Here is a 13,792-nt window from a genome sequence, read left to right on the forward strand (position 1 = left end):
GGAGCTCTATTTTCCCTATAAAAATCTCTTTTCATTAGCCAGGGGAATTAAAATCACCATTTTCTGCAACAGTTGTACAGCTTGGAAGTTGAAGTCTTCCTACAGTTGTTTTCCTTTAGGGAGAATAATCACTTGGAAGCCTCTCTTCATTTGCTATCCACAGAAATTATTACAAAGATTAAGCAGATGGTCCCTGCTGTTTTTCTCCTGAATAAACTGACACCTTAGGCAGAAGAGATGAGAAGAACACAACAGACATTGAACAGTTTGCCCCCTCTTCCCCAAGTGCCGGCACACAAATACATTTAACACACGTGATAAATTATCCATCGGTTTTACCTTTAGTAAACTGCTTTTGGATTTGGTGCAGAGGCTTGTGAAAGAGCTATATTGCAAAAAAAAAAAAAATGCTTATAACGGGGTTGGGGTAATAGAGAGTCTGTAAAATGATTCACTTGCACCAAATCGTGGTGAAAGCAGCTCTTAAGTTATAAAGATGGCTCAGTGCTTTTGGAAAACAGCCTTTGCACAGTACCTTTCTACTGCTGCCCTGCACAACACAGCAAACATTTGGGGAAATGTCTGGTTTACTCCAAGGGGATTCACACAAACGTGAACTTGTAGGAAATCAGGAAATCAGTATCTATACCTGTGATTTTACCAAAGCTAATTCAGCTTTAGGTTATTTGGGTGTTGTCTAACCCAAGCAAATAATTTAAGGGTGAAATCGGATCCATTTTTATAGCTAAAAAAATCTACTGAAACTATAACAGCCTCAAGAGAGCATTTTGACAAAGATTATCTACAGGCATCAGAGGCTGTGACATAAGACTGTCTTAGATATAAAAGACACAAAGATATAAATATTCCTATAACTACCGTATATTCCACAAGGTTAAAAAAGCTTTTAAAGACTTGCCACCTCTTTGCTGATGAACAAATACAGTAGAGAAACACAGCAGTTTTTGTTTGTTTTAAATCTTGCTTGCGATATGTAACAAACAGTATGCTTGTGTATAATGGTGCCATTGAAGATACACAGCACGCAGGCGAACACGTATGAATACAGACACACACGCACGGCACACAAGCCCTACAGACTGCCCCTTCCACCAACAGTGACTTCACAGGATGGCCTCAGTGGGTACTATTTCTTCAGTCAGACCGTTGGAAAACACAATACAGCTGGATCCATATTTCAGCTACTGCTTGTACATTCATTTTAATGCTCAGGAAAATATATACTTTATTTTATTAAGTTTTGCTGCAAAACAAAGAAACAAAAATGAAATCCCTTTTTCTCACATCCGAATTATTACTATTTATTTTCTTTACACTTTGATTGGAGTATTCAACACCTGCCTTTGGCATTATGGATAGAAAGCTCAGAAGTCTTTTGAACACACGGTTGTGCCAAAAAAAATTATGGAAGAAGAGTGTCCCTTAGAGGTTAGAAATATTTGTTGTAACAATGTATTTTCTCCAATCAGCGTTCACTACTTTATCTCTAAGGCACACACTCTGTCTTTAGGATCTCATCACATCCAGCTTTGCCTCTGTCAGTCCAAGTTCTCGTGGAGCCCATGAGTACTCGTTCAGAGCGCACGCTGCCTTAGGACATCACCTCCCTGCCGCCGACAGGGAGAACGGACGTCACGACTGATCTCTGATATCCTCCTCACGCCAAGTGCAAGCGTCTGCTTTGCCATTGCCTGCCAAGGTATGAGGTGTATCTTCCTACACGTACAAGGTATGTCCTCCCACAGCACCGCCTTTCATGGCAGTGCAAGGCTGCAGATCCGGCACTGCAGCGCACTGGACACGATGCAGTCACTGGAGTTGGATGCCGCCGAAAGCGCCTATGTATGCAATGCTACTCGCCTCTGCTCTGAAAGTCTCCTCTGCCTTCAGTAAACAGCTCAGTGCTCGTTACTTCAGGTCTTGTGTCATTAGAAGCAGAGGGGACTCCCTCCACCTCCACCCAAGTCACAGCAGTTATTTGCTTCCCTCTCTTTCAGGATGGCTTTGCAGGTAGCCAAACACATCAGCCTGCCTAGCGCTTCTCATCTAAAATGCAAACAAAAAGGAAGTAAAGGAGGGAGGTGGGAATGGGAAGGGAAGCGAGCGTATCCTTAGACGAAGATCTGAATCCTCTCCCGGATAGCCTGCCGGCAGATGGGGCACACAGTAAGGGCTGTGCTGCAGTCTGGGCAAGAGCCGTGTCCACACTGGAAAACCAGTTTGATTTGGTCGTCGATGCAAATAGGGCAGGTGATGCGCTCCTCCATCTGCCGGTAGCGGTTCTGCAGCTCCTCCATGAGCTTCTTCTGATCTGTGGATTCAGAGCTCGGGCTGCACTCCACCTCGGTGCTGTCTGCAGGGTGGAGAGCAGGAAGAGAGTTAGACACCACTGTGCTCTGCCTCATCCAGTGCCTCCTTAGACTCTGCAGCAATTAGCTCAGACTACACTCTCTTCACTGAGCCTTATCCAGGGATTCCTCAAATAAAAAGCCTGAGATTATGATGTGGTTTGTTTTGTTTTGTTTTTTTACAGACTAGCCAGTGTTGCTTTCCTTGGTTTAACTGCTCACTGGTTTGTGTGTGTTTTTGTTTGTGTTTTTTTTAAGGAAACAGAACACTGTCTGAAATGTCCTGCCTTGCTGTTCTGGAACACGCTGCTGCTACCTTCACGTGAAAACACTAAAAGCTGGTTGTGCTGCTCTGCCATACTAGTTCAGGAACCCTCAGAGGGCTATTAGTATTATGCTGTGTCGACCTCCTGTTCACATTTGGGATTCAAATTTCTGGTTGTTTTTGAGGGGACACACGGTAAAACAAGAAGAAATCATCTGGTGTCACGCTGACTTTTGCACAGATGAAGCTACACAAATGGAGTCAATTTGGTCAACTCTATGAAATGAAAGGACCTCAAATCCTGGACAACTGCTGGCTTAGCTAAATAGACTCCTCCTGGTTTCAGCTCAATACAGCCACTGTTCATCTTCTGCTCTTCAATCTCTGATTAAGCAGTTTTACACTTCAATATACATGCCCCTTTCCCCAACAATCTGGAATTTGTTGCACTTCAACAGTGCAAGAAGTTATTTCAAATCCATCAAGGTGAAGCAAGTCTGGGGACGGGGAGCTCGCTAAAGGCAAACACTGAAGCCATCATTGATGGGGCAGTCCTGCTGATACTCTCAAGAGACCTTGATGTTCCTCCTTCAGTGGAAATCTGCATGCAAATGTCTCATCTGGAATTCTCATCACTATTTTGTTGCCAGACTGCTACTAGCTTGCATAATATTGCCCATTCTGGATGCAGAGTAATGTGGACAGAGAAGACAACCTGTTTAAAACTGGGCTAAAGAGCTTTATCAGAACAATATCAGCCGAGGTGGAAGCAAGGCTTTCACAAGATACCATTTTTCCTTTCTCACACATCTTCACTGTTAAATCACTGCCTGTGAAAATGGTTAGACTGACACATGGAGAATCTGATATTTGCTTTCAGTACACAAAACAAGCCAGACAAGCTTCTTCAGATGTCCTGTCTACGCAGCTTGAGCTTGGTCCATGACACCCGAGAGAAACTCCTTTTCCACTCTAAAGGCAGTCAATGCAACGGGTACACTCATCCCCCAAAAAACCCCAAACCAAACCAAAAATACCAACTCCCTTTCTTATGCTTATTTCACTGAAAATCATTCATGCTGCTCCAGCTAACACTGGGCAGGACCCTTCCCACAGCTCTTAACAGCAGGAACAGCAAACATACCTTGTTTCAGCTTTTTGGTTATTGTCACTTGACATTTGATGCACTTCTTCATTCTCCTGGAGCATTCTACCACGAATGATACAAGAAGAGATTACAATTAAGCCCACTGATGCCAGAATCAAGAGGAAGATGACAGACTCAAGAATATCAGCTTTGAACAACCTGAGACCTCCCTGGATGATTAAGAGATTGTTTCTACTACCTCCTTTCTGAGCTACATCCTATTCTCTTGATTTACTCGTTCCTACACCAGTAGCAAATGCAACGCTTTTAAGCACTCAGTGTTCTGTGCTACTGGAACTGCTGCGCTGTGGATCAAAACAGCCCTTTGCTCTGAGGGAAAAGGATGCAGCTCTTGTACACAGTCCTCGCCAGATTCCCTGTGGTGAGATTGCGAACGCCTTGGGAGATAACAAACACTGAAATGTTTGAGCAGGCTGCCATTAAAACAATTGAAATGCAACCCAGCAAGCAAGGCCAGAGAAGAGGGAAATCCTCACTGACAGCTAGAACTGAAACATTTGGCTTTCCTTCTGAATCATCCAAGGGATTTATAAGCACAAGCAATGCTGCCTGGGGTCCCAATCCGCAGGTGGTCAGAACACTCTGTGCTTTTCACAGATAGCTTTGAACATCTGATCTAAGACGGTGGTGCTGAAATCGTGCTGGGACTGTTTCAGGTCACACACAACCTAATATCTTTGTGTCTAAACAGAGCTTGATTTATGGGAGTCCAGGTAGGGAAGCTATGTGGTAGAACAGGAAAGAAATTTTCTTTTAAAAAAGGGGGAAAAAAACCCCCAGAATGGACTGACCTTCACACACAATACTGTGCTGGCATGGGAAGAAATGGATGAGCAAGGCCAGCTCCGAGCAGACCAGGCACTCTGTGGGGACTGCCACACTCGAGACGCTAAGGTTGGTCATTGTGTTGGGGGTGGTGTGCACACGGCGAAGGCTGCAGGTGATTGCTGAGACATCTGAAGAAACCTGCTGTTCCCTGCAACCACAAACAGGCAATACAGTTTGAGCCACGTACTCCAGGTCCTCCAACAACCAAATAGAATTGTACCGGACCCTGGCAAATGCTCCACAGGGAGACAGAACAGCAGATGCTCAGGTAGCAGAAACTTGTGAACCTTCCTTGCCCTAGTGGGACCACCTCAGTCTCTGGTAGCTGGGATTCTGACTGGATCTATCTAAAAAAGAAAGGGCAAGAGCAGGGATGACTAATATTTACCTAAGTTGCAACTGCTCTTTTTGAGGGCAACAGTAAGGTATTGTCAGTACAATCATCTTAATCCAACATACACTCCACCGACAAAATTCCTATGCAAGATGTTTAATGGGACACATTTCACCTCTCATTTACAATGGACCAGAAGCACGGCCAATTATAGCAGCTGCTGCATGGCTCCTTCTCCAGCAGTAACATGACTGTGGGTCTGTGCCCTCAGATCAAACAGAGCTCTGCTTTCATGTTTGCAAAGTCAAAACCCAAACAAATGTTTCTCAGAACCTGAGATAAAGCCATCTTTGACTTGCTAATCTCTCTCTGGCATTTTCTCAGCTATTTCTCTTATCAGTTGAAAAACAAGCATTTATCCAGATCTGGAATAAATTCTGCAGATTCTGGTGCACGCTCCTTTGTTGCACTTTCTCTTTGTTTAGACTTAGATGTCTGTACCTACAGAATCCAAAGAAAGAAAAACAGAACCCAGAATTACTCTGCAAGAGTGAAGTTGCTCTTGGCTTCACTGGCCGGTCTTCTTACACTGCCCAAGGGCTCTAAGTCAAGCCTCAAGTTTGCACCACGCAGTATTAATCTGCTTTTCCCAACTCTTTCAAATGGCAGTGTGCACCCTTGAAGAATCCCTCCAGAAACACAGGGTCAGCAACCAGCTCCAGAGGAAACAGGAGATGCTCACACTGACATCCAAAGCGTTTCAAAGATGCTTCATCCATCCTGGAACAACAGCTGCATGCAGTGACACCACAGTGCTGTGAGAGCACTCCGCATTTTGCAGGGGGTTATAACTGTAGCTCGTTTCCAGAGGACATGGCTTACCTGAATTTCTGTGAGAAGTCTTTGACAATCTGGACAATCCTTCCGTCTGTTATGAGGTCTAAAGGAGACTTCCCCCGATGATTTGCATAATTAATATCTGCTCCTTCTTGTGCTAAGTAACATGCAATTGCAGTTCCAAAGTTCAGCTCTACGTTTCCAAGAAAGCCAGAAGCCTGCAGCTAAAAGATGTTGAGAAACACTCGGTTAATATAAAAAGTTTGTTATGTGGCTTTGATCTGTATCAAGTTTTAAACAAACTCTTAATCCTTGTACTTACAATTTGAAAGTGCAATTTAGCATTCTCATTTGAAAATACAAAAAGATTCTTCAGCATGTAAACAGCAGACTCAAATCTTGCATTCTGGGAGCAAGAGTGCGTAAGACTGCTCCTAACTGGTGCTAATCTTTCCTAATCACAGTAATAGGCGTTCACTGCTTCAGGTAGTGAAAAGGCAATACACCGAAGACAGGACTGTACATACCAACTCATGAACTGCTGGTGTGTGGAGCCCTAGGTGGAAGCTACTTAAAAAGCCAAGTTTTTGTGTACATTATCCAAATTAGTTTGAAGTTAACAAAAGAATTCCACAAATATTTGCACCCTTGGTTTGCACTGTAAATCTGGTGTGTGCACATGTTGGTATTGATATGGATGGCAGAACACTTTGAAGGGATAATTGAATATCTTGGCCAAAAAGCAGGACTAAGCTTCCAGTCCTTGTCATATCATGCCCTGATTTCTACATCCAAGGCTTTTCCTCAAAGGCCTTGATAATATCCATGATTACAGAGCAACACAGCAAAATCCAGTTCAGGCTTTTTAACAACGTAGTCTTTATCCTTCAGCCTGATGAGTCTCACCTCTCACATTCTGCTCTACATCTGCAGATAACTGGGCTGTTTGTGGTTAGCTATCCTCATATTTTCCATCCCATCAGACAGAATAAATTGCTGTGGTTCTGGGGCACAAATGAAACCCAAGACTCTTGGCTCTGCAACTGGATCCATGACCTTTCCCATGTCAAGAAAGAAGCGCACGATGCTAATAAAAAGTATCGGAGGAGACAGTATGAATTGTTGTCTGACTATGTGAAATTTTGTGCTATAAATTCAAGCATACCCTCAGAGGATCTATTCTTGCTTTCCCACAAGCAAGGCTTGTTTCCATGTTCCCCATCTGGATTAGCTTTACACAATTTCCCAGCCTTCCTTTGCCCCCTCAGATCCCGCTATCTGCTGTCATTCTCACATCAAACATTTTCCTACCACTGGTGGTGAAATTTCTCCTACTCCCAAGCTCACCTTGGAAAGGAGGGACAACCCCATCTCCCCTTCACGCTTCTCCATCATGACAGCCATTAGCTGCTGCCTTTCCAAGGCAATGTGCATGGCCGTGTCCCCGTCCTCGTCCTCAGCATTGACATCGCTGCCTTCGCTGACCAGCAGCTGCACCATCCCCACGTGTCCCTGGATGACAGCCAGGTGCAGTGGCGTCTGGTTGCGGTTGTTCTTGAGGTTGACATCACAGCGACCCTTGAAGAGAAGAATCACATCAGAGTGAGTTGTTGCTGAAGAGTTTGGCTGAAGAATGCTGCAGCTGTCGTGCTTTGTTGAGGCCCCAAGTCTCAAGTCCATCTTTGTCAGGACAGCAGTATAGAGATCTCCAAGAGAGCTACATGATCCAGCCATGGATCTTGGCCATATGGCCCACAGGCCTCAAAAATCAAGAAAGGGAAGATCAGAAGCCAAGTGCCCAACTGACACACAGATAACATTTTCCTGCGGATGACCTGGATACGAGAACTCCTCACTTCCCTGACAAAAACAAAGCCTGGAACTACTCCAAGCAAACAGTCATGGACTAGCACCTCTAAAGCCATATTGATTCCTCACCTGTTGTGGTTTGACTTCCCCTCTTCAAAGCAAAGAGGGGAAAAACCTATTTGAATCATTCTGCCCCTTGGCCAATCTGCAGGGGAAGGCAGTAGCAAGGGAGAAGAGAAACCCACCACAGAACAGCCAGGAGCCAGGGAGCTTCAGCATTCACCTGCAGTGAGGGAAGCTGAGCTCTGCCCTTTACCTATGAGGTAGGGAAGGTTCTGAATACAGATCTAAACACTCCTTAATGAGCAACTTACCAGCTATTCTGGTCTTTCCCCTTCACACCCATCACCTCACTGAACACTTCCCAGCAAGCTCCAGTTTCAACCTATTTTGTTCAACCCTGCAAGATGCTCTTCTCCTTTACTGCCAGTGCCAAAGAAAAATACCTCCAGGAATGCCAACCCCTGTTCTTCAAAGCCTGGCAAACAAAGCCAGCTCTTCAAAGACACAGAGACATTCTTGCGAGCCCAGCATTAACTCAATAGTGTTTAGGAAATGTGGGGTTTGGTGGTGGTGGTTTTGTTTTATTTCTTACCTCTTTGATGAGAATTTCTGCCACCTCTTTGTGATTATTGAGAGCAGCAAGGTGCAGGGCAGTGAAGCCATCTTCCTTTTTGGAGTCAACCAGCTGCCGAGCTCTTGCTAGAATCTTCTTTATGGCTCTAGAGTGTTGGAGGTTAACAGAGATGGAAGAGTTAGACAGAGTCTTTTCAAGTACTGTTTACTACAGACCTTCTCCTGTCCCTCCATGGATGAACTCTAACATCTACAGAGACTACCCAGAAGCAGACAGATTTCCTAACCAACCATTTCCTTCCTAGCTATCTAGAACCACATCCATTGCCTTCTTACTGTTAGGACAACAAGCATGAATTAACATCTGTAAAATTAAAAAAAGGTCACTTACAGCTTGTTGCCTTTCAGAGCAGAATAGTGGAGCAGGTTGAAGCCTTGACAATTCTGGACAGTGAAGTCTATGTTGGGTACTTCAGTGAGAATTTCAATAACAACTTTGTAATCTGCAGTGATAGCATAATGCAACGGGGTGTCTCCCTGGGAATCCTATACAAGGATACCAAAGCAGAATATACAGGTTATCTACCTGTGTCAAATGAAACAGCTCACCCTGAGGGACAGTTCAAGATGAGAAGATATAATACAGTGTCACCAGGTCACATCAACTCCAGGTCAAACATCATTGGCACTCATAGCAGTCATCAGCACCCATAGCATCATCATACAAGCACACCCTAAATGGGCTGGGTCCAATTCACCATCACTGCCCTCCTAGTTCCTAAATGCCAGTCTTAAAAATCTCATCACTCCATACTGCTGGGAACAGGAGCGTTTCAACAACACACATTAGCAGCAGCTCAGCTCTCACTGGAAGCCTGAGCCCGGCACAGCAGAGTGAGTGCTGCTGGACTGAGCTGAGCAGACTCCCAGTGATGAAGGGGCATACTCAGATCTGCAATTTCAGAGTACTGAAGTCAGAAGAATACTTACCTTGCACAATGCACAGTAGTGCACTCACAAATTCTACGGAGCAACAAACGGTGTAAGACATAAAGAAGCACCTCCCCATCTCCAAAAAAAACCCAAAACCCACCACAACTGAAAAACCCAAACACACCCCCCCCAAATCTCACAAAAGCCAAAACTTACTGGGAGATTGACATCACAGTTGAACTCACAGAGAGTCCGCACCACCTCTGTGAATCCTTGGCTGACAGCAACGTACAAGGCTGTGCACTTTGCATTGTTTAACAGGTCTGCGCTGGCTCCTTTAGCAATAAGTACACGGGCAACCTCAGCTTGGTTTCTGATTTAAAAGCAAGGAGTAAAACAGATTTGATTCAATCCTGCGCACAGAAAACTCTTCCTTCTTGCAAAGCAACAGAACTCCTCTTGACCTCATCTCATCTCCTCTTAGTATTAAAGAAAAAAATCCCACAACTTTCTTAACTTGTACTTTACAAACTGCTTTCTCATTGCTTTAAATCAACAGAAATCTCTCACTCTTAACGATGAATTCTTCCTTGGTAACTACCACCACAATTAATCCTGGAAAACTTTAAGAAATCAACCAGTGAAACAAATCCCAACCAACTAAACTACATTTCCCATCCCCCTGAAAAAAAATCTAATCACCAAAACTTCCTTCTCACTTGTTCTGATTTCCCCCAAAATTTCTAGCATGGAAACTGACCTAGCCGTGGAGGTTAAATTAACCACCAAGAAATGCACCCATGGCTCTGAAGCTCAAAGGCCAATTTCTAACTTAAGGTAAAACCAGAGAAAAGCCTCCATGAGCCACACACTCTTCACATAGATGGCCCATTTATCTCTAAAATTGTCCTTTCCCAGCGCTTTCGGTCTCATACCAGAGAAAACAAGAAGAAAGATATCCTACCCAAAAGCTGCGTAGTGCAGTGCTGTATCCCCTTCCTCATCCCTTAGGTTGACATTGGCATGTGCCTGCAGCAAAATCTTCACAACCTCCAGGTGCCCCTGATAAGAGGCAATCTGCAGGGCAGTTCTGCCCTGGTTCTTTGCGTCGACCTACAGGAAGGGCAGAGAGCAAACAGCTTGGTTAGGAAAGACCTCACTTTGCATTCAGCCCTTAGCTCTGTTCTAGAGCAGGCCTAGCAGGATGGAAGTCATTACAGAATCACAGAATATGAGGAGTTGGAAGGGACCTGGAAAGCACCAACCCCTCCAGAGCAGGATCACCAGAGCAGTCACACAGGAACACGGCCAGGGCTTTGGGTGTCTCCACACAAGGAGACTCCACAACCTCTCTGGGCAGCCTGGGCCATGCTCCATAACCCTCACACTCACAAAGTTTGGCCTCATCTTCAGCTTGAACTCCTGTGCTCCAGCTTGGGACCATTGCCCCTTGTCCTGGCATTGGCCATCCCACAGCAGAGCCTGGCTCCTTCCTCCTGACACGGCCCTTTCCAAATGGATCCCCAGGAATGAGGGCACCCCTCAGGCTCCTCTGCTCCAAGCTCCAGAGCCCCAGCTCCCTCAGCCGCTCCTCAGCAGGAGCTGCAGAATAGTTACAGGCTCAGAAATGCTAAGCAAAATCTGCCCTGTCGGCTCCACTTTACGTACATCAACTCCAAGGCTGACCTTGTCCCAGAATATTTCCAAAGGGGAAGGGGACAGCACATTTAGTCAAGAAGGGAGAAGCGAGTGAACAGAGCTGGAAGCCAGGGCTCTAATTGCAGTTCTGATGCCAAATCCCTCCATGCCCACAAGCGTAATACTTCTTGGCATCTGCCAACAATTCCTCTCCCAATAGGAAAATGTGTGAGGAGATCAAATTAGCTTTGCATAAGACTTTGAAGATGCCAAGTCCCCGTTGTTCTATGATAGCCCAGGTACTTCACTGGAGTACTGGCTGGGGGGCACATCACAGCGCTGCAGTGCTGCAAGGAGATTTTTTGAGAATTAAAGGCACTGAAGAACAAAAAAGGCTGTAGGAAAGGTAAGGAAAAGAAAGGAAAAGCTGCTGCTGAAATCAGTGGAAGAGATGAAGAAGCTAGGAAAACCTCAGCAGACTGGCAAGGAGAACAGGGTTTTTACCCCTGCAGCTGGTCCTGTGCTGCAGAGGTGCTGTCAGGGGAGCAGAACAGGCAAGACTTCCCTTGATTCACTCAAAATGATGGGTGAGTCATTTAGGCAAAGAGGCACTAGAGGACACAGTGTTATTCTTCCATTTACAGAGGAAAGATAATGCTGATAAGCTGGAAAGGCCTTGGCAAGCAATTCCAACTTGCACTACTAAGCCAGCCTCAAATCCAGCCTCCTCTTGCTGTATATAACACTTTAATGACTAATTTATTAATATATAACACTCTAATGACTAATTTATGAATATAAATATCAGGAATGGCAACAGAGCATAGAATAGAAAAATAAATCTAATAAAAATAACTAATAACATAATGGATTCCTGACTCTTGGCACCTTCTTATCTGGGATAAATTCAACAACTGCAGCTATTTGTCTATTCCTTCCATCTTCAGAGGCCCCATTAACTTTGTAAATAAAGAGCTATAATAGATACCAGCCAATTAACCACTAAATCAGCTTCCCAGGTGTTCCTTCAGAATTTATCCTAGTTTTCCTGGCTCATGCATCCACCCACTCCTGCCAGCCATGCAGACAGAGCCTCAACAAAACTTATTGTAACTGTTCTGTGGCCCAGTGGCTTCCAGGACCACTGCTGAAATACTTTGTTCTCCTCTTTTAACCTCTTTTAAACCCCTTCTTCACTGAAGGAGCCTGGACCTTCAAACAGGCAGCTCGAAAGAGCAGCAATTTGAGTAGATGTGATCCTAAGAGCTTGGCACTCTGCAAGCACAGAAATTGTTCAGCAACAAGTCAAGCCCAGTCTGCTGCTGCAGTCAGACAGGAGATAAGACACTGAGCAGACATGCACAGCATCAGGATGTGGGCTGCTTTTCTCTTTCCTGATTCCAACAATTCTATTCCACAAGGTCATCTAAGGACAGACACATTCAGCCAGACACAACCCCTGGCTTTCTTCTCAAAAAGAGCCTAGATACTTGGGCATCTTGCTCCTGTTTTCATGTAGATAAACACCTCTCTCCCAGATTCTACAGGTACAGTGCCCATACAGGAAATCTGGGAAAAGCCAGATTTGGAAACGTGCTGTAAGGACTTAACTCTAGTTCAGATTTAGTGCCACAAACTGGACCCATAAAACACACACATTTAACATACAATTTTAATCCTAAATTGCAGTGCAATGACTCGCTGTCAGCTGTTAGGATTTAGTACTAGGTCTGAAAAAAAATCTACTCTTTTTCTCCCATCCTTTTCCCTACTGGACTACAAAATTTCGTGACAATATTTTAAAGAAGAGCAACAAAAACCAACCATCCAGGACGTCTTCAAAACTTGCCTTGTCTGGGTACTTCTGAAGGAGCTCCCGAACTTTAGCTGCATTGTTGAGTGCTGCACAGATGACCAGGCAGCCCACGTGCTCTGACTCTGTCTTCTGGGACAGCAGTTTCTCCAATACAGTAATCAAAGTACCTGGCAGGAATGAGAAAGAGTCACAGGTTGAGAGGGCCAAAGAGCATCCATGTACATGTGCACAGCTGTGTAACCACATACGGGCCTGCTGTACCTCCAATACTTAGCTCACACAAAGAGCTTTACAAGTTTGTGGCTCACACAGAACTTTTGGATGGTTTTGGAAAGGATGCTGTAGGGAAGAAACACAGCTCCTTTCAGATGGGCCCTCTAATGACAGACTTTTGAGTGCTTGAGAGGACAGGGGTGTCACAGCTCTCCAGAGGGAGCAAAGTTAAAAACCTTGGGCTCATATGCAACTGCTCCCTGAAGTCTAACTTGAGCAAATAGTTTAAAATCCATATACAAACAAAAAAACCTCACAGCTCTGTCCTCTCTCCCCTGTGATTCTGACATCTAAAGGCAATAAATATGGTCGGGCTACAAAAAAATTTATGAGATAAAATCCCCTTTACACAGCACATGATCCTAAATTCAATTTTGGGGTGGACTGGGCAAACTGATCGTTGATTTGACAACACTTCTGTATAAGAACCTGGGAATATTTCACAAGCACTCAAGAATTAGTAACCTCCTACAGGAAATGCAGCAGGGAGGAACAGGAAATTGAGACAGACCAAGGCAGAAGTAAATATTGAACCCAGGGCAGTGCTACAGTTAGCACTCCTGAGTCCTAAATTCTGTATTTTCCTATTAAGACCAGCTTTGCTTCCCCAGTAAGGCACAGCTTGGTTTTGAAGCTCCATCCAAGCACGAACAGGCTGGAATTTAACACTGTCCTGACAGATCAGGCATCTCTGTTCTCACTGTCTCACTTTTTGATTCCTTCGCATTCTCCGTCGTCATGAGGTTTGCTTCCTCATCTCTCTGGTAGGCAGTCAGGCAAGCTGGGTTGAACGTCCAGGACTGCCCTCCAACTGACACTCGCAAATCTCCATCCCCATAGACTTTGACCACTTTCCCGATGTGTCCTAGGGTCTGCAAGGGAAAGA

The 13,792-nt window shown here is 44.8% G+C and overlaps 1 protein-coding gene across 3 annotated transcripts in view; it reads right to left on the reverse strand.

Moving 5' to 3' along the window:
• Window positions 1-1,967: 1,967 nt before the first annotated feature.
• MIB2 (mindbomb E3 ubiquitin protein ligase 2) overlaps window positions 1,968-13,792 on the reverse strand; it is a 29,711-nt gene continuing 17,886 nt past the window's right edge. For all 3 annotated transcript variants that reach the window (XM_010190000.1, XM_010189999.1, XM_010189998.1), the window contains 11 exons: window positions 13,616-13,778; window positions 12,667-12,800; window positions 10,144-10,292; window positions 9,396-9,552; window positions 8,638-8,792; window positions 8,266-8,392; window positions 7,149-7,379; window positions 5,847-6,025; window positions 4,594-4,778; window positions 3,779-3,844; window positions 1,968-2,374 (listed from right to left, as the gene is read on the reverse strand). In XM_010190000.1, coding sequence (XP_010188302.1) covers window positions 2,133-2,374; window positions 3,779-3,844; window positions 4,594-4,778; window positions 5,847-6,025; window positions 7,149-7,379; window positions 8,266-8,392; window positions 8,638-8,792; window positions 9,396-9,552; window positions 10,144-10,292; window positions 12,667-12,800; window positions 13,616-13,778 — 1,788 coding nt within the window. In that variant the 3' untranslated portion in view covers window positions 1,968-2,132. The remainder of the gene's footprint in view (window positions 2,375-3,778; window positions 3,845-4,593; window positions 4,779-5,846; window positions 6,026-7,148; window positions 7,380-8,265; window positions 8,393-8,637; window positions 8,793-9,395; window positions 9,553-10,143; window positions 10,293-12,666; window positions 12,801-13,615; window positions 13,779-13,792) is intronic.

The sequence above is a fragment of the Mesitornis unicolor genome, unplaced genomic scaffold, assembly GCF_000695765.1.
Source record: "Mesitornis unicolor isolate BGI_N332 unplaced genomic scaffold, ASM69576v1 scaffold13448, whole genome shotgun sequence".
NCBI classification, from domain to species: Eukaryota; Metazoa; Chordata; class Aves; order Mesitornithiformes; family Mesitornithidae; genus Mesitornis; species Mesitornis unicolor.